At 41.6% G+C, this 20,051-nt stretch overlaps 1 protein-coding gene across 1 annotated transcript in view; it reads right to left on the reverse strand.

The window, feature by feature from the left end:
* Positions 1–20,051, reverse strand: part of LOC139694714 (uncharacterized) — a gene marked incomplete at its 3' end in the record, with an annotated part of 186,031 nt that overhangs the window by 51,133 nt on the left and 114,847 nt on the right. Inside the window, exon 2 of the mRNA XM_071593213.1 lies at positions 10,007–13,117. Within this exon, the coding sequence (XP_071449314.1) occupies positions 10,007–12,402 (2,396 nt within the window). The remainder of the gene's footprint in view (positions 1–10,006; positions 13,118–20,051) is intronic.

The raw sequence follows: 20,051 nt of genomic DNA on the forward strand, positions 1-20,051 counted from the left end.
TATATATATATATATATATATATATATATATATATATATATATATAAAATGGGCCGCAGTAGTCCTGGAGTAGAACAATGGACTGCTGACCGGAGGGCCAGGGTTCAATTCCGGGGCAAGCCTCTGGGGACATGCAGCTCCACCCAAGCTATGCGACTTTTCGGGTACCAGATTTTCCTGGGAACTGACCCCCCCACCCTGATGTGTAAATTTCACACACTGTCGGGATAATGACTTGGTGAACTCTATCATCACATACAAAACCGACCTTCGGTTTGATAACTGTGCTTATGGTTTTTATGTATATTATATATAAAAGGCCACAAACCCTGTTCTCAACCCGATAGCTGGTGCATTATGTAAGAGTGGAACTCGCATAGCGTGATGATATTGTCACATAATTCACATAATGACGTGAAACTCACATATCAGAGCAGGGTTTACACATACAAGGTGTGATCAGAAAAAGACCGGACTGATTTTAACCTGCGCAAACCGCTCAACGGATCGAAACAAGACACAAGACAAGACAACAGGGCGGCCTTCCACTTCGACAGATCCCAACCATGTCAATTTGGTGAATGATTTGGTGCAGGCAAATCGCCGTTTAACTGTCAGGGGGATAGCCGAGGAAGTGAACATTAGTTTTGGATCCTGTCAGACAATTATGATAGACATTTTGGGCATGACGCACGTCACATCAAAACTCGTCCAATGGGTGCTGACTGATGAGCAGAGACAAAAACGTGTGGACATTTGCCAGGAACAGCCAATCCCGACCCAGAGTTTCCTAAAAGTATCGTAACCGGTGACGAAACCTGGGTTTACGGTTATGATGTTGAGACAAAGGCCCAGTCTTTTCAGTGGAAAAGTCCTCATTCTCCGCATCCAAAGAAAGCTGGCATGTCCCGGTCAAATGTGAAGGTCGTGCTGTTGTTTTTCTTCGATCTGATTCATTACGAACACGGCCCTCAAGGTCAAACCGTCAACAAACATTTCTACAATTAAGGTTATGAAGAGGCTGCGGGTCGCAGTGAGCCGGAAGAGGCCGGACATGTGGAAAAACAATGCATGGCGTTTCCACCACGATAACGCGCCGGCTCACACGGCGCTGATCGTGACAGTTTTCCACCAGAACCGGAACATCCATGATCCCGCAGCCACCCTACTCTCTAGGCGTAGCTCCATCAGGCAATTTTTTTTCCAAAGTTAAGAAGCATTATTCTTTAAATTGGTAAATGAAGTTAATAAATCATGGAAAGACTTTGCAAACTACTCAGTTGTGAACCCTCAGTGGTCGGTATTTTGTATTGGTAAGGTGACAACTCATATTTATCAAGGAACCTAGGGAAAAATATGAAAAAATAATGAGCAGATGGTCTTCCATTGGACTTTGAAATGAGATTTGCAAATGATACTTAAGTTAAACCAATACATGAAAGTAGAAGAAAAGTGGAACATGGAATAAAAAACCGCGAATCACGATATTGGCAGAATAGAAGTCATTAGGAGGAAACTGTGGATCACAGATGACGCTGATGAAACAAATACAAGAGATATGTAATAAAATATTTCGAGAGCGGGGAGATAGCGTGCAATAAAAGCATAAGATATGATTCAGCCTGAAAGGAGAAAATGTTAGGGAAGTATGGATGAACAAATTAATTTGAAGAGAAACCTGGGGAGGTTCAAACAGCCAAAATATAGCAACCTCGCCGCGAATCACAAATAATAATTAAAAGCAACGGGATGACATTTAATAAATATTGATTGAAGGTGAGAATGAAAAATTACCGGGTATGACTTCAAAACGGAAGAGAGTCTGGTAACAACTAATTGAATCAAAAATGGAAGAAGGAAGTACAAAAAGCGCACTATGAATTGGTCGCAGCAATAAAATGCCGAATTTCACTTAAAATGGAAGACTCAGAAAAGATGATTAACAGTAAAACGCCAATGGATTTTACGAGACCATTATAGTAATTATTTTGAAAGTAAGTGGAGAAATAAATTTGAAAATTGTCGGTAAAAAAATACCGACGACACTTAAAGATCTTCACAATATTAATCTACATGAGAGTGAGACGCAAGCAGCGCAATGTTCAGGTAAAGATCAAATAGAAATATATGTATTTAGAAAAGGAAAGTTTCAAAAGAATGCATTATTTCTAATACGTGAGAAGACGGAAAAAGATTTCCCTATTCGTACATTGACGTTATTTTAGATTTGGAATATAATTCTATAATATGAGCTAAAAATATCCTTCCTAAAATAACGGGAAGATAAGTGACTAAACGTAACAGAAGGTACACGTAGCTACAAATCTTACATATTAAGGTGACCGTAATTACAAGGGTTTTCCAGAATGTAACCTCCGTTTGCGTGTAGCAAGCAAAGTAGTGGGAGGAGCCGAATGTTTGCTATATTGACACACATACACCAGGGAAGTACGCCTCAAGCTGCAGTGTTTGGAGGGCCACGCCGCTTGTCGTTTATTTTGAGTAGCGAGTTTAAATGAACAATACAATTGGAAATCCCGCCAAACGTAAAATCCGTTTAGTAATAAGGTTTTTACTGGAAATAAACTTCAAAGCTGCTGACATTCATCGGGAAATTTGTGCTGTGCACCGACTAAGTGATGAGTGACAGTGTTGTGCGTCAGTACTGTTGTTAGTTTAAGATTGAACGGACCAATGTCTATGATGTCCAAGAACCGGCCATCCGCCAGGTCATCTGTCAGAAGGCAAGGTCGACCACTGCGGTCCTCGTCGTGAACATTGTCATTATTCTGTCTCCGTGCATTTCACCAAATTTCCTACGAATTTCAATTGGCTTGTGGTTTTTTGCCAGCAAAAAACTAATTACAGATCGGAATTGTCAACTCACGGGATTCCCTACTCTAGCGCACATTTTAACAGCCTGCAGTGAGCAAAGTACATGAATCATCGTCCGATCAATATCACAACGGGATGCGTACTGAATGTAGGGGCGTTTAGGCACTAATATGGTGGCTCTGGCCCCACCCACCGCCACGCTAAGCTAAAACTTAGTAACTTTCTTGACAGCGCCCGTATTTTTGAGATCGACAGCCTAGAAGTAATAATAAAGAGTTAAGGTGGGCGCTTACACTTTCGCCCATTGTATTAATATCCAACTAAAGAAAGCTATAATCGATGAAAAATGATGAACCAAAGTGTTAATAAGTGTAGAAAAACAATATTACTCATATGTATTTTGCCAGCGACATCGCTGCAGTTGCGGAAGTATTAAAGGGCAAAAAAGTGCGTATGCTAACTCGGAGTGCACAGAGAAAAAGTTCAAGAAAAAACATCTGTTCGTTAAAGGCCTACACAAGCTCCTACGCGGAGAGCCCGGGTTCAGATTCCCGGGCTATCCTCTCTCAGATCCATCCAAGCAGTGAGCACAGGAAAGGAAATGACCCCCATACCCTGATGTGTGAATTTCGGGCTTAGTATTGGGTAAGCTTTATCATCGCCTACCAAACCACACTGTCGATTAGGTAGGTGATAATAGAGTTCACACAGTGCTAAGCCCAACGGCGTTTGAAATTTACACATCATGGTAGGGGGGCCAGTTTCTCTCCCTGTGCCGGTTATGGTTTCCCAGGAAGATCTGGTACCCGAAAAATCACATAGCTTGGGTGGAGCTGCAGGTGCCCAGAGAGGAATCCTTGCTCGGGTATCAAACCAGGGCCCTCTATATATAGACACAGTAATCAACCCTATTATATTTATATACATATATATATATATATATATATATATATATATATATATATAATATATATATATATATATATGTACAGGGTCCCACCCAAAAGTAGTAGGACTGATTTTCTCTGGCGCGAACGGAGCGGTGGAGGGGGGTCTGTCTGGCAGGGTAAGGTGGAGGGGGCTCTTAGCAACAGACCGACACCAACCTCAGTCGCCTGCGGGCTGTCGTTGAGTGAGGACACCGTTTTTAGTGAAGCAAGTTTTTTGTCCTCGTCGAAAAACAAATTGAATCTGAATTTAGAGCAACGTTATCCCGTGAAGTTGTGTGCGAAACTCGGGAAGACGGCAACTGAGACCCTCGATATGATCAAGCAGGCTTATTGGGACACTGCCTTAAGCCGTTCCACAGTATTTGAGTGGCACAAGTTGTTTAAAGAGGGTAGGGAGCTCGTTGAAGACGACCATCGCTCCGGACCGCCGTCGACGGCAAGAACCGACACGAATGTGGACAGAGTGAGGACACTGCTGAACACAGACCGACGCGTAACCACTGAAGAATTTGCAGACCAGTTGGGTCTGTCTGCATCCAACGTCCAACGCATTATTTCACAGGATTTGGCCATGCGCAAGGTGTGCGCCAAGATGGTGCCGAAAATTCCAAGTGTCGACCGACAGCTCCTGGCCAAATACGGCGTACTCACACAAACACTGAGGAATGTCAAAGTTTAGAAGTACACATTTCTTCGGGTAATTCGGTTAATAAAGGTCAGTGGATTCAGTTCTACTAACTTAAGTGCAAGACTGCCTAATTAATCGATCATATACATTGAAATTTATGTGAACGCGGAGGAAACTTCATCCAAACAAGAGAGTATTTCTCTTCGTGGACTCTTGAGCCACCATATGATTCTTTCGTGAAAACACCATTTATTGGAAAGATGAGTTGCCCAACCTCATCAGTCGCATGGCTATTCCCATTTTGACTATCTTGGAAGCGAAGGAGAGAGAGAGTATGCGAGCGCTAATCGGTATCCTGAGGGGAAAAAATCATCTCTCAACTGCTCTTTGGTTTACCGTTTGGTCTCGCGACTTGCCGAAAATAATTTCAAGACATAACTTTGAGGGACCATTATCAAATTTCTGGGCGCGCCCTGTTAACGGTGAGAGAGAGGAAAGTGTGGAAACCAAATACTAAAGGAATCGGTGGAGATGAGAGGAGAAGACATCCATGGAGCTGGAAAGGGCGTTGCATCCACTTAGCAGGAACTAAGTGGATGCAAAGTTCAGAAAAATAATAACAGGTAGGAGAAATGAAAAAAGAGGTTCATCTTGAAAAGTAAGCTCTCGAAATTACCGTTTTGGAAACCCTCCATACCAGGGTGGACTTTCAACTCTCTAAATCTTTGTAAATTGGACATGGGGACTGGTCAACCTCAAGCAAAGCTTTACATGTTTTCCAGTTCTAATGCCATCAACATTAAAAAGACCAAATGAACTTTTGACGACTGTGGATATTTAATCTATTAAAATTTTCTAGATTTTCGATAAAAAAACAGGAATTCAGTGAGAGAGACTTAGCTAATTATTCAATAGTCTTATCACGACGATATGAGTATTCAATTTTAAAAATAAAACAATAATTTAAAAAATTATCAATTTTTATGGAAATAATTTTCCTTCAGATACACCTTGAAGTTAACTTTAACTCATACACCATCTGATATGACAGGCTCCATCGAACACTGCCAATCCACTTGAGGTGCCGGCAGCGGCCTAGGTCAATCAGAGAAATTTGAAAGATGCAAAAAATCCTTGAGTTATGTTTAACCTACTCTTAATTTAAGCTCCGATGGGTCAAAACAATTAAGTTTAACTCCAACGACCTCCCCTTATTTTGATTTGTTCCAGAAGTAGCACGTTGGTGGAGGTGAGGATGTCTGAGAGATGTCGAACTACAAAACATGGAACCGAGCATTCATCTAGTGTGAATTTTAATAAGAAAGGAGGTTGAAGACTGATGAAATACTGAGACAAGAAAACGAGTTTGAAATTAATTTAAAATTGAAAGAAATGTTTAACGATAAAAGAAATGGAGGCAACTTCTACAAAAGCAGTTACATACCTGTCTCACCTGTACCTTTCTTGAGTACTGTAAGGACAGTACTCAAGAAAGATGTTTTTTTATTCAGTACTTAAATAATTAGATATTTTCTTTGAAAATAAAGGACTAAAATTGGCAGTAATTATTGGAGGAGTAGTTCAAGATGCTTTTGAAAGATAAAATTTATTATCTGAAAACAAACTTTCCTACCTTAGAGTTCTGAGAACGAGAATTTTGTGAAAAAATATCCTTGATTGAAAAAATAATTAGGCCATATATGCTTGGGAGCATAAAATTTTCCATCATTTAAAATGATGGAAAATTGAGGGTATGTAATAATTCGTAATTTTCGTTGATTAAATTATACAATAATTATGATGATATGATGCAGTTTAACTTTCAGTGGAAGATAAATCTGAAAATGTAATGAATAACTGATAGTAGCATTACTCATCTGGATATTTTTCTTAGAAAAGTTTTTTTAGTGGAATAGTGCTACTGTCAGTTATTTATTATGTTCGATTTCCACCGTATCACGCCTCAAACTACTCAATTGTTCTGACCATGTAATTATAAACCGAGTATCAAGTCGTAATTGCAATAAGATATTGTGTCTGTTCATGTTTCGAAAATTTACCAAGTTAGCCTGATAGGAAAGGCACTCGACAACTATCATAGCAGTATTGGGTTTGAGTTCCATCACAGGATTTCCCGTTGCATGGTCTGGCAGGTTTTCGTTAATGGACAAGTGTGAAACGACCAAAGCCATCATCTCTTACCAACTGCCGTCTTCAGTATTATCTCTCAATTTGTCTATTCTCTCCAACCTCATCGCATCGCAATTCACTGTGGATTTCATCGGAAATTGGATTTACACACTGATCTTTGGACCAATTTATGCGTGTAGCCATTTCCCCACAAAAAGTCTGTTGTAGTATAATAACCTCGCAATAAGCCAGTGAAATAATTTGCTCAATCAAAGCCCTTTGGTGCAAATCAGATCAAGGTGTTTCTTTCAAATCCTTCTCTTCGGGACATTTATTTATTTTATTTATTTATTTATTTATTCAGTATAAGTCCGAAAACAGCACATTTTGGCCTTTACATCGAACTATTAACAACGATAACAATGGACACATTTACAAACACCCAAGCCCTAGATGGAGGGAAACTCACCCAGGCGGGAATCGAACCCGCGACCCTTGGAATGGCAGACGAGGACGTTACCCCGCCACCACCGGGGTCGGCCGACATTATAACCTGAGATTACTTTAGCGAGTAATTTTGAGTCGGGTCCAAACAACTAAGGCGTTGATTACTCGCTCACGGATGCCGTCTATGCGTGGTTAATTATCTTCGCGAAAATACGACGAATGGATGGATGCTCGCATCCAGGGAGACTGGAGTGAAAGGCTACAGAAAGGAGTTGTACGTGCGCAGGAAATCGGAAAGGAGGCCACGATTGACGCGATGACGGCGACGGGGGTGTAAATGGCTCATTCAGCATGACGAATTCCAGCAAGTGTATTCATGTCCGCGTGTGATGTCCCTAACACTCAACCTTCCGAGGTGACCTCGTGGTGAGAAGGGTGGAAAGGGTGAGTTCCCGAGGAGCGGGGTGTATCCCTAAGAGAACCCGTCCCCACCCCCAACCCTCCCCCTCGGAGTCCTCCACGACGTTTCGAAGGAACTTGGATCGTGAGAAATTATGGATCCCACGTCCCCGGAGCTAAGTCGTAACGAAAAGAAACGGCGACGTACAGCGAACTGGTTTCAGCGCTGCTTTCTTCGAAGTGAGTAGATAAATCGGGTAACTCATGCGGGGAATTAATAACGACCATTTGTTTTGGGAAGCTATAACTACTTTCTTGCCAACAGTGCTGCCGCAACATTCCTGCTTTCTCCGCATTGTTGTCATTTTCCTCAGGTTGATGAAATTGGAATTGTTCCTGGCACCATATTCCAGGTTGTTAATTATTCGAAATTTATTACGTTGGAATGATACAGTTTAAGAGTCCAATTGTAATAAATTTCAAAGGTAATTATGTGCCACCGAAATTATTTCATCGTTTATCGGCTGAAATTTAAGCAGCTCAATAAAGTATTCTTTCTTAAAAAAGTTATTTTGACCATACTGCTGCATAAAAAAGAAGACATCCGCCGAAAAAGCCATCCATGACAATTTTGCATAGAAATGGAAAGCAAGAAAACTTTTCATGACACACGTAAGAGCTATACGATGGGAAATAATTAACAACTTAGACATTTAGAGAGAGTGAAAGCCGCTGCAAATGTTTTCTAACAAGTGATAAATCTCGGAGAGTCAACAGATAGCCATTCCTTAAGACCATCTTATTACCATTACATTCAATCCCCTTTAAATACTACTCTCTCCATACCGAAGGAATCTTAAGTATAATGCATCAAGTTTCTAAGAGTAAAATTAAACTCCCTTTCCAATATGAAGTATATAATTAATACGATGGTAATTCAATTGATGGTTATTCTTTTCTTCTTATATTAACGTTCATAAACCTTCCAAAAACCTAAAATAGGAGCTAAAAAATATTTAATATGGAAAAGTATTTTCATTTATCGCAAAATGAGGCCCCTTTAATATTCGCGGAAACTCAAGAAACTTGCAATCGATTATCTCACCGAAAATGTATTTGTTCTTTGGAACCAAGGAGGGGGTTAAATCCTAAACTAAATTAAAAAACTTAACTAGAAATAGTCAAATTCTAAATTCAATAGTTTTCTTTGACACGCATTATGTCCAATTTTTGCCGCAGAAGGATATATTTAGTTAGATTCTGAGGTTTTTTTATTTTTATTCCATCCTCAAAATAAATAAGTGTAAATATTAACATTTTTAAACAGTACCTAAGTAATCCACTACAAGAGATTTTTCTAATCCAAGTTAAATCCACAAAAAAGTATTTAATTTTTTTTTAGACGGAGAATTAAAAATAGACAAAATTTTGATTTTCGCATGCGCCTTTAGTCATTCAGTCCTAGAAAAATAACGTAAACCCTAAATGCTGTCGGGAACTTGCCCAAAGAAATCCAAGGTTTTTGGTTTCCTTTTCTCAAGAGAGAAAAACCAGTCGGGAAAACTTGTCAGTTTTCAATTAACAGCTTCATAAGAAAATTATTGACTTAAATTCAGTCTATCGCCATGATGATATTTTTAATATTACTTTCACTACCCTTTTGCAGAGGTGAGGAAATATGCCAATCGAAATATATATACTTACGAGAGAGTGACCCCTTCTCGAAGAGTTTGAAGGAAGCTTTTGGGCAAAGAAGGATATTTCAAAGATGCAAAGAAATATTCAGAATTCTTTGCTCATACATTACGGGCAACTAAGATAACGCTGTACGACTATTATCTGTAGCTACTAGACTTAAATATCTTCTAATATTTCTTTTATACACCGAACCATGGTATAAAATAGGAAATTAATTAGTTAAAATAGGTGAGAACATTTTATTTATATTCAATTTTACGAGCATTTCAATATCCCACCATTGTCTACTGTCATTCTCGGTTATGAAATAAGGCATCAAGGTTTCCCAGCTGCTACTGCTTCGTGAAACAAAAACTAAAATCCAAACTCATACGTCCACGAGAAAAACGTTGAAGAGTGGTGTCTCTTGTTAAGGAACGTAATGTGTGTAAATAAAGATTGGTATTAAAATTTCACGTCCTCATATATTCCAACTTCAGACACTAAAGGTTAAAAATTTTATAGTGAAATCAAATTTTGACAGAAAACTTTGTTGTGGCGGTTCATCGCGTATCAAGTATCCCTTCAATCTTTAGCCCAACAAGAGTGCCTGTAAAACATTTGAATGCCACGAAAGTTCTTTCAATTTTATTAAGATGCGTGTAGTAATGCGTCAAAAGTATTATGAGAAATTACTTAATAACTGAAATAGATTCCACTATTGCCAAATATTTTGCTACGCTCTCGTATACAGGTACGCTCCTGAATATGTTTAATCCTTACGGCTACGCGAATGTTATGACCCCGCAGAGAGAGCTCCATGTTAAAAAAATGCATATTCGCCATAAGAAAACTTACACGTCGTTTGGATAAATGGTCGTGCAAAGATGAGTAATTAGGAATAATCATGTGTGTAATAATTAAGCAAGAAAGTACGTACCTTTCCTCGGGATCCGATACTTCTTCCTCATCTTCCCCAATGGTAGCAAGTTGAGTCACGGACCAGTGGAAAGGTGGGAAGAGGACATCCACGGGACCACTCTTCCACAATTCTTCCCCCAATCTGCTGTCAATCATCAGGTCATCTTCGTCATCCTCCTCTTCTTCCTCATCCTCTACTTCCTCATCCTCGACTTCCTCTTCACCCGCGTTCGTTTCCCCAACCAATATGGGTGAATTCTCTATTTCCATCAGGCCTTCCGCCGGGCCGACCTTCCCACACTGCAGTGTAACGAGCTCCACCATCTCATCCAATAATTCCTCGACAACCAATTTCTTAAACACCTCTTCTTCCCCTTCGTCCACGCTATGAGCTTCGAGGCTCATAGCGACTTGCTCGACAATTTCATCTTCGTCCTCGTCCAACATGATCTTCCTTCCCTCCGTCTTCCACATCTCAGCTACCTTCTCTATCTCCTCCTCGATTCTTTCCGGGCTAAGATCGATCGCGGCCCCGCAATCGAACAGGAGATCCACCTTACTATCATCCTCGACAGTCTTTACAGAAGGCGGCGTTTTGACGACGTCCACTTCTTCGACTTTTGATTCTACCCTTTTCTCTGGCTGGGTTGCGTCATCTGTCACATCCTCCAGATCCTCTAACCCGTCCCCTTGCCACAGAGGACGATCTGCTCTCGGCGGAGGTGGTGGAGGGGGAGGAGGACGTTTCTTCCCGGACTTGAAGCGATGTCCTTCTTTCCGGGGCGCCGGTTTCGGAGGAAGCGAAGGTGAGTCCTCGGAATCGTCCACCAGAGCGTTCGGAGATGGGTCGAACTCTGTCGACAGGACGGCGGGCTTTGATACGTCTCTTCCCGCTGGTTCATGGCTCAGATCCACCTCCTCGAGAGGAATGTCCTGGAAACTCGGCGGCGGTTGTAGTGCCAGTGCGTCCTCCAGGGCTGTCGTGGTCTGCACAATTGCCGTGAGCATCCCTTCGGGCTCCGTCTTGACCTCCGTCCCCTCGTTGGTGTGGATTATTGCGGTCATCGTCTCTCTCATCTGGATCGTTGTCGTGATCGATTGCTTGGCTTGGGAGAACTCGGAATCGGAAGAAAATTCCCTCTCCAGCCTCTCGAATGGATCCAGGACCCTGGCCAAATCGATGGCCGAACCATACGGACCGTGCTCCGGAGACCTGTTTTCGGAGGACGCCGAGGAAATGGCCGAGACGCTGTTGAGCGACAGTCTATCAACGACAGTTGATATGCTGCTGCCAGTGTCATCCGATTCGGACTCGGCGTTCCTCGCTGCATATTCCTCCTGCGCGAGCAGGTCGATGTAAGTTTCAGCCTCCGGTGGTGCGGGGTGTTCCGGGGAGAGACGGTTCCGCCCTATCGGCGAAGGGGGCATCCTCTGCCTGATGGATAAGGCCATCGCCGCTACATCTCCCTCCGAGGCCCTCCTCCTCTGTGCCGGAGATATCCGGTCGTCGCCAAAGCCTACCGGCGGTGGAGGAGCGTCCTCGGTCTTCGGGGCGGAACCCCTCCTCTGACCCTTCCTCGGAGGGACGGGAGGTGGCTCGGATGGTGATTCACCCTCTACTTTGATTGGTATGACCTTTCCGGGTGACGGCCTGACCCTCAGTGCGATGACCACCCTAGATTCCTTCAGTCTCCTCACGCAGTCCAATCTGGTCATCAAACTGACTGGAACGGTGTCTATCTCGACCACCTCGTCTCCCTCTCCGAGCCCTCCCCACGAGCAACGGGCGCGAGAAGCCGGGCTGTCGACGGCACAAGACTGGATGAACAAGCGGCGCACTCGCTCCGCTGTCTTAGTGCCCCCTTCGAACTTCAGGCCGAACCCGAGTCTTTCTCCCGGCAGTCTGTAAACGAGTACTTCCTCACTATCGGCGAGGATGATGGCCTGACCGTCAATCGACTTCCCCAGTGCAAAATCGGGGAGCGTGTCTTTGCCGGAGACCTCCAGGGAAAGTGCGTCCCCGGATTTCGTGACGGATGTTTCCACCGTCCTCGAATCTCCGCGACTCGTAACGTCGAGGTCACCCCCGACGGACAGCACTGTCACAAAGGGCACATCTGAATGAGGATTCGTCACCTCGCTCACGACGGTCGCCGAGAATTTCGCCTCCTCTGTCGCCTCGGCACTCTGGTCGATGGCGGGGGGGCCGGAGGAGGAGGCATCGCCCTCCACGGACACCACTGTCACGAACTCTTCCACCCGCTTGACAGGGAGACTTACTTCCACCTCCGATCCTGAGCTCTTCCGGGTCGGGCTCCCGGAATCCGAGTTCCAGTCTATATACGCTCCCGAGTCATGACTCTGCTGGGGCTCGTGGCGAATCTCCAGGGGAGGACTCCTCTGAATAGTCGCCATGATGATGGTGGCTCGACGCCGGGCACCCCGAACAGGTGAATCCTTTTTTTTTCAAACCCGAGATATTCCTCTCGCTATCTCTTCCCTTTCTAGTATCCTCCCCTCTCTCTCGTTCTCTCTCTCTCTCTCTCTCGCTCCGACGCGAACGTATCGCCTTCCCTTCCGTATCTCTCCTTTTCTCTCCCCCTCTCCTCTTACGGTATTCTCGCCCGCTCTCCCTCAGTCGCTGGTCCAAAAAACGGTGCCTTTGCCGCCCGGGGGAGCGCGGACCAGGGAGCGGCTGTGGATTGCATGACCTCGCCCGGCTGCAGTGGAGGGAATGTCAGCGGCTCCCCTCGACCAACGGCATTCCGGAGAGGGAGGATGGTCCCAGGAGAGAGTGCGTGCGTGTGTTGTGAGTGGCGGGGATGAGGGGAAGTGGACGGGTTGGGGTGATGCTATGGTGGGGAAGGAAGGTGTGGACCCGGGGAGAGTGGAGGAAATCGTTGTGGGGATTAGAGGGGGGGAGTTGGAGGTAGAGGTTTCGGAGGAAGGTATATGTTGCGCGGGGAGGGGGATCGAATGAGGGGGGGGTGCTGCTTATGATGGAAGTTTGCTCTCTGGCACCTCTGCGGACTGCCTTCGGCAATGATTCCTCAGCACCGCTGCTGTTTTATGCCGTTCCTGGAGGGGATAGCTGTTTCAGGTTCCCAGCGGAGAGCGAAAGGATGCAGACCTAAGGAAGATAAAGAAATGGGAAATGGTTAATGGTTCAGAGGAAAGAAATGCGCCATTTTAAATTGTTCTTTGATTAGAATTTCGTTCACTCTTATGAGGAAAAAATTGGAATGGCCAAACCATGTTCGTGGGGAATTTTCACAGATTTTATAATTTACCAATCAGAAAAATCAATAAATTGCTTTAAAATTTCAATATAAAATGGAAAGAATAAAAAAAGTACCTTCGAAAAACAGCTTTATCAATAGATTTTTGAAAAAGGCAGTTATGCAGCCATGTCTTTGCTGTAACAAAAATTATGAATATGCAAATATAGACTTTATTTATTATAATTTTAGCTTACATTGTTTCCATTTTTCACATAATATTGTCGAAAGGTAATTTCACTTCACATAACAGACAAAGGTATATTAGAACTTGACACACACAATTTTTGGCCTTACAGAGATTTTATTTTACAGTTACTGTTAGAGGTAATACTCAAGGTCCGAGGCATTGTTTTTTTTCAGAAATTCAATATAGATTCATACTTCTTCTATATTTTCATCTTTATTACATTTTTGAGGGGGATGAAACTATGGCTGTTAATTTCTCTTCCTTCTTAACTTAACACAGAAGTTGTGAATAGATAACCTTTGATTCTTTTATTCTTTTATCCATTTGTGATAGTAACATTACAGAATGAATAATTGATATCGAATGAAGTCTGGTAATTTATTCAAATGATTCGTTTTCCCTATCACCTTAACTAATAAAATCAGTTCAAAATTAACTTTCATCTAATTAATAAATCTCACATGTACTTTATCTTAAATAGGTTCTTGAGCCTTATCTTTACATTCCTCACTGATGGAATCTGTCACTTTGTCAATTATTATACTGGGTAATGGTGAAATAAACGTAAGTGCTGATCATTTATTAGTCCCTTCATCTTAAGATTGATTTACTTCAGCCTCCGTTTCTTCAATGCCCAATCAAAATTCTCTTACGACATGATTGCCCCCTTTTGTCGCATTCCTTTCTTCGTTCCGTGGAAAAAATATAAATATTGGAGCCTATTTAAATGCTTTAATAATGAATATAATATATTTTAATCCTCATTAAAAAAACAACTCATCTGGATATCATTCATTTTTGACCAAGCTCATGAAAACCACTTTAATTGTTTATAACAACACGTAACGTAGTGTTGAAAATCTCGCATCACATTAGTAGTTTAATAATTCATATTCTGTATGAGCGCATAACTGAGCAACCATCATATTATTGAACAGATGGGCATGGATATTGGACTTTAAGAGTGGATACTATTTTAACACAGCGTCCGTCATAACTGTAAATTCCGAAGCTGCAAATGAATACCTTCAACGTTGACATCGTAGCACTTCCTAACACATCCATTGATCAGCGGCAAAATCAATTCTTAGAAAATAAATATAAGTCACCCACTTCATGTATTGGGGCTGTCTTACAATTGAGGTCTGGTGATACGTTTTCCATTAAAATGAAAAAAAAAGAAAAATTCCTTTGTAAGCGACCAAAAGTCATGGTAGGAAGACATATTATCTTTTTGTGATTATTTTCTGCAATCCATTTCGGGGAATGGAAATAACGTTGCATAAATTTTTATGGTACGTCTTTGCAGCTGCTCATTTGTCAAATTTATATGTTATTTAACATTAAAAATGCTACACACACAGTTCGCATGAAATACAAATGCTCCTAGAGTTACTGCTGATCGTAAACACCTATGGAAATCAATAAAATAACGTACAAGAACTCATTAACGACAGTATACACCGAAAAAAATACTAGCATAAATGCCTTAATAATGTATTGAATGACTTTTCACCACGTGGATAGCGAAAGCTCAAACAAATAAATTAATTAACATATAGGAAGAACAAATATTTTAATCTCCACCCTAACCTACCTTCATTATAGGGCATACGCCGCTATGACACTGAATCCCAATTAATTAAAAATAGCAATTTTCCACAAAAATTTTTGTGGAAAATTGCTATTTTTAATTAATCATGATATTCCACCATATCACGCCTGAAACGTCTCTCTTTTTACTGAATCCCAAGTTCAAGAAGTTCAACGCTGAATTAATATTATGTGAAAATATTTCGTCACAATGCTTTATAGTCTCGAAAATGAACAGCTGAAATCTTGAAATTGCACACCCCAAAATTAAATGTAGCAAGATGGATTTTTTTAAGGAACAGCATGGAAAATAACTGCAGCAGGCAGGTGTTAAGTCCGGCTAATACCTAACCACCAATAATCCTTACCTACATATATGTATACTTTGTATACCCTTCGCTCAATCCGCGAGAGGCACCCATGATCTTAGTTCTGTCCCAAAAAAGTTTTGCAGGACAACCGTCACTTCTCGCTGTTAAATGCACCAGCGGTAAGAATTTATTAGCACAAAGCGCCTTCGTTATTTTCTCTGGTCCGGGCTATTTTGCCACTTTTCATTCGCCATCAAACGAAAGAGAGCGAGTAGAGGAGACACATTTAAATCTCCACCTTAAGGTAAATGCATGATTATATTCACACATTAACGATTTCCCTTGGTCAATAAGTCAACAGAAGAAAAGTAATCCCCCTTTTAGCATTGCACGAGAGTCCGGGGTCAGAAAACGAGGGGGGGGGGGTGACGGCCGTGACTTAGTGGTAAAGAGAGCTCTTTGTTTGCGCAGATGGAAAGATACAAAAAGCTTTGGTTTCATCCACATATTCTCCACCCATCGGGGGGTCCAGTGGCTGGGGGGTCCGGCGCGCGACGCTCAACGAGATGGTGCCAAGGGGGCGCTCGACTATGTGGCGCCATCTTCAGCCGGAATCGCCTTCTCCCACCGCGCACGAGATACCAAACAGCATCTTAACCATTTCTATTGAATTTATTTCATTTTTTTTTTAATCTCCGCCTTCCTCTCGAAATTCCTGGACCACTGACACAGTGACTAACCTACGCCTTCTCTTCCTCATCCTCTTCCAATCCAACTTCGAGGTGGGAGGTTCTTCCACAAGCGTTCTACAAAAAGCGGAGGTCTATAATGGCATCCATGGGTGTCTTGGATAAGTTTAATGCGACCCGGAGATCGTTTGCTTTATTATCACTATTATTGACCACCCTTATTTCAACCAATATCTCCCAGAAATGCCAACTTTAACCTTCCACCTCATATATTATCGATGGAGGGTTTCGATTTGGACTTCTAGATTATTAGTTTCCGTTTTCGGCGTCGAGTCTGACCGGTGACGGCCTCGACTGCAGTTTTATATTATCTTACCTCAAACTTGCGTCGAGAAGGATACGACTCAATTGAACAAATTTCCACGGCCATTAAAGGTAAACACACTGGCAGCAGCATAACTAATACCCGACGGCGACAGGAATCATTATAATAGGTATTCTAACACGTTTTGGAATCCATGATTTATAGCCTGGCTTCTATGTTATAAAGGTGAACCACACTACATTCAAACCTTCTTAAGGGCTATTCCCAATAGTGAGTGCTTCACCTACTGATGAGTCAAAGCTCCACATCCAGGAACTCATTATTATGACACTTTTATTCTAACCAGCGGGAGAGTTTGCGTTTCCGCTTGGAATATAAAATGACCGCTTTACTAACTTTTTAGAAACTAAAAATTCTCCTGTCGGACACTTGCCCAATGTACATTATTTCGGTGACCTCGGTGGGGTATCGTCCTCGCTTGCTGAAGTAAAGGGCACAGATTCGATTCCCATCCAGGACGGTTTTCCTACACTTAGACTTTGGGTGTTTGAATTGATCACGTTGTTATTTATTGCTAATACGCATATGTAGAGGCCATCCTGGCTGTTCTTAGAAAGGTAGTTAAAATATATATTGAAATGAATTGAAATAATTCACTTTGTAATTCCACACACTTTATTTTAAAAAAACACGACCCAGGTTTTGACGTTGAACGTCATCATCCTGAATTACTTTTACACTCAGAAATTGTTGCATGCAACTATTATTGCTTATTGACTGTATGCATATGCGCTAGAAAATTTTGTATTTGTAACTAACATATCTTTAAATGAATGTATACATAAATATTTTTGATGGAATTGTTGGTGTCCTAACTACTCTGCCAAACGCCCTTGTGGTGGCTTGAGAAGTATTATGTAGATGTATTGATTTAGGCTGAAACAGTAGTGGTTCATACTGCCTTTTAAAAGTTCATCAGCAGAAGCTACCGGAACGGCATGCTAAATACCCTGTAAAATTCATTTGTAAAATGCATATAATGTGGTAAAGTACAAAAAGGCTAACAGAAAACTGTTATCCTTATCGTGAAGCTTGTAGTGCTAAAGATCGAATGCGTAGATAAAATGAGAAAGGGGGAAAAATTCATAGGTTGAAATGAGAAAAAAACAATATGGAACACAATGAGGAAAATAGTGACAGATGGATCTGGCACACCTTGAGACATAATGGATATGTTACGAACGTAATAGAGGGAGGGTCCCACAAGGAAAACCAAGGTACAAATATGTAGGCCACAAGAGGAGGGATATAAGAAGGAAGAACTATGAGATGGTAAGGGAATTAGCATTAGAGGGAAAGAGAGGAGGATGCTGTCAACCATTCATCGAATTGAAATACTTGCTTGGTGGTGCTTGGATCACTTATACCTCGACGAAATACCTAATTGAACAAGTTTTATATTTTAATTTGGTTCTTAGGAAGAAAGCCACAGAACAACAATATATAACACTATTTCTAAACTTGAAAGGTTTAAATATAATTGCAACTATTCCTAATGATGGTTTTATATACTTTTACGACATAGATTAGTGGTTTTGTGGAGAAACAACTTCGAGAAATATGCTTCTTTCTCTTATCTGGATCTATGACATGTGACATTTTACATTCAGTTCAAGAGATTTCAGTAAAGCAAAATGAAATGACAGAATTGATTGCTATAACTTAGGTATGATTAATATAAAAGGTATTATCCTAAGATTTAGCAAATAGCATTACAATAATCCTTAAGGCGAGTGAGAACAGCGGGTGCCTTTTGCTGGTTCTGTTTCCCTGAAAGTTATGATTATGCTAAACTTCACCAGTCGGATTTTAACTCAGGACTCTCAGGTCAGTAGCCTAAAGCTCTACTAAATAGATTACTAGGCATTCTTTCTCTAAATATATTTTATAATTTAAAAAAAAAATAACGGGGAAAAACGAATATTATCGTCCATTTGCTACTATGATCTGCAATTAGTTTATCACTTCCATCAAAAGAGCAACAGGCAAGAGCTTAAGAGTATTATATTTTAAGCTTAGGAGCTAATATTTTATTATGCTGATTGGAAGAGACAAAATACATGCAGAGTAACCATGGGCAGCAGAACTGTGTCTGTTTGCCGTAGCCGTTATGGGGTGGTGAGATATTACTTTTAATTATTGCAATGATTAGTGGATAGAAGGTCGTAAGGATTTGGAACCACAAACTACTGCGATATCTAACTTTAAAGAGTTTTCTTAGGACGAACATTAACAATCAGAGGCAAGTTTATCGATATTCTAGCAAGTTTTTGGATTTTCGCCGTCCTATAACAGCAAATAAATTATACTCTTTCCTCTTCTCCTTCACTTTTTTGAACATGGGAAATTCACCGGATCACCAGGAAATATCCGCCAAAGGCCACCATCAGAATACATTAGTTTTCGTTTAATTCACAATTTTTTAAATGAACCACAATATTTGATTCAATCTTCGTCGCTACATACCATACATCACGAAGACATTATGGGCATTGGTAACCTCTCAAATTTTCAAAGCAAATCTTACGTGAAATATGTCACTATATTTTAATGGAAAGTAACACAAAATATGCCCAAAATTTCCTCCCATTATTTTAATGTTCATAATTAGGCAATACCGTTCATCTTGTCCCTTGCCCTTTCCACTGAGAATTAAAGAAAACTACGTTATCGATGTTTGGATGTATGGCCAAACATTTACATAAAAATCAAAACTATTTGCCATAAAAACCTTATAATGAGAAGAAAATGTAAATTTCTAAAAGGCTATGAAAGAATCCTAATCTTAATGATTCTTTTATGTAAAATATTACCGTCACTTAAATTTTATTGTTCGTCATGAACGGGATTTGATTTATTATCCTGCGAGACAATTATCATCTCATTTAGTTTCATACCTCTTCATCAGGGAAACAGTGGATAAAATAAGAGACCATAAGAGAGATTGCTTCGTCGCCCAAAAAATAAATACGCCCAAGAAGGTCTTATTCTTAAAAAGAATCGAAACAGGTTTCCGCGGGGCGGGATATATGGGATTTCTTCAAAAAACGACGCACGAATTCGTTTAATTAATGCAGGACGATTCCACGTGACCCTTTTATGGTTTGAATAAACACCAGTGTCCATCGCTTTGTCCCCGCCCCCAACATTATAGACTCATCCCACCCTAGTGGAGTCCACTCCGCCTCCACCTGCCTCCGACCCGCTCCCCCACCACCACAACAACCGGCCTCCGTGGCGCCCGCAGGCCGCCTGACACCGATTCCTCTCCGTGCTGGATATGGGTCGGTTTCCGAAGCCGATGGGCTGAGTGTCGGCGGAAAGAGTGAGGTGGGGATGGTAGGGAGAAGGGTCGGGGGCGGAACTGGAGGGGTTTGGAAAGAACCGGGGGACTAGAGAAGTGCGGACGGGGGCGAAGGTACGAGTGCGTTGTGTTGGTGGTGGGGAAGAATCCCTACTATATATCGGTATTAATCTCATTGCTCAAGGCAAGACTTCAAATGCATTTCGAGAGGGCTCTCACGTGCGACCCGCGATGTGCGGACTTGTCCCTGTAACACCGCCCACGACGTCTTCGATTTTTTTTCCATTTTCACCCTCCGACGATACGGGACACAA

This window comes from Hetaerina americana, unplaced genomic scaffold (assembly GCF_022747635.1).
Source record: "Hetaerina americana unplaced genomic scaffold, ioHetAmer1.1.p SCAF_53, whole genome shotgun sequence".
Lineage (NCBI taxonomy): Eukaryota > Metazoa > Arthropoda > Insecta > Odonata > Calopterygidae > Hetaerina > Hetaerina americana.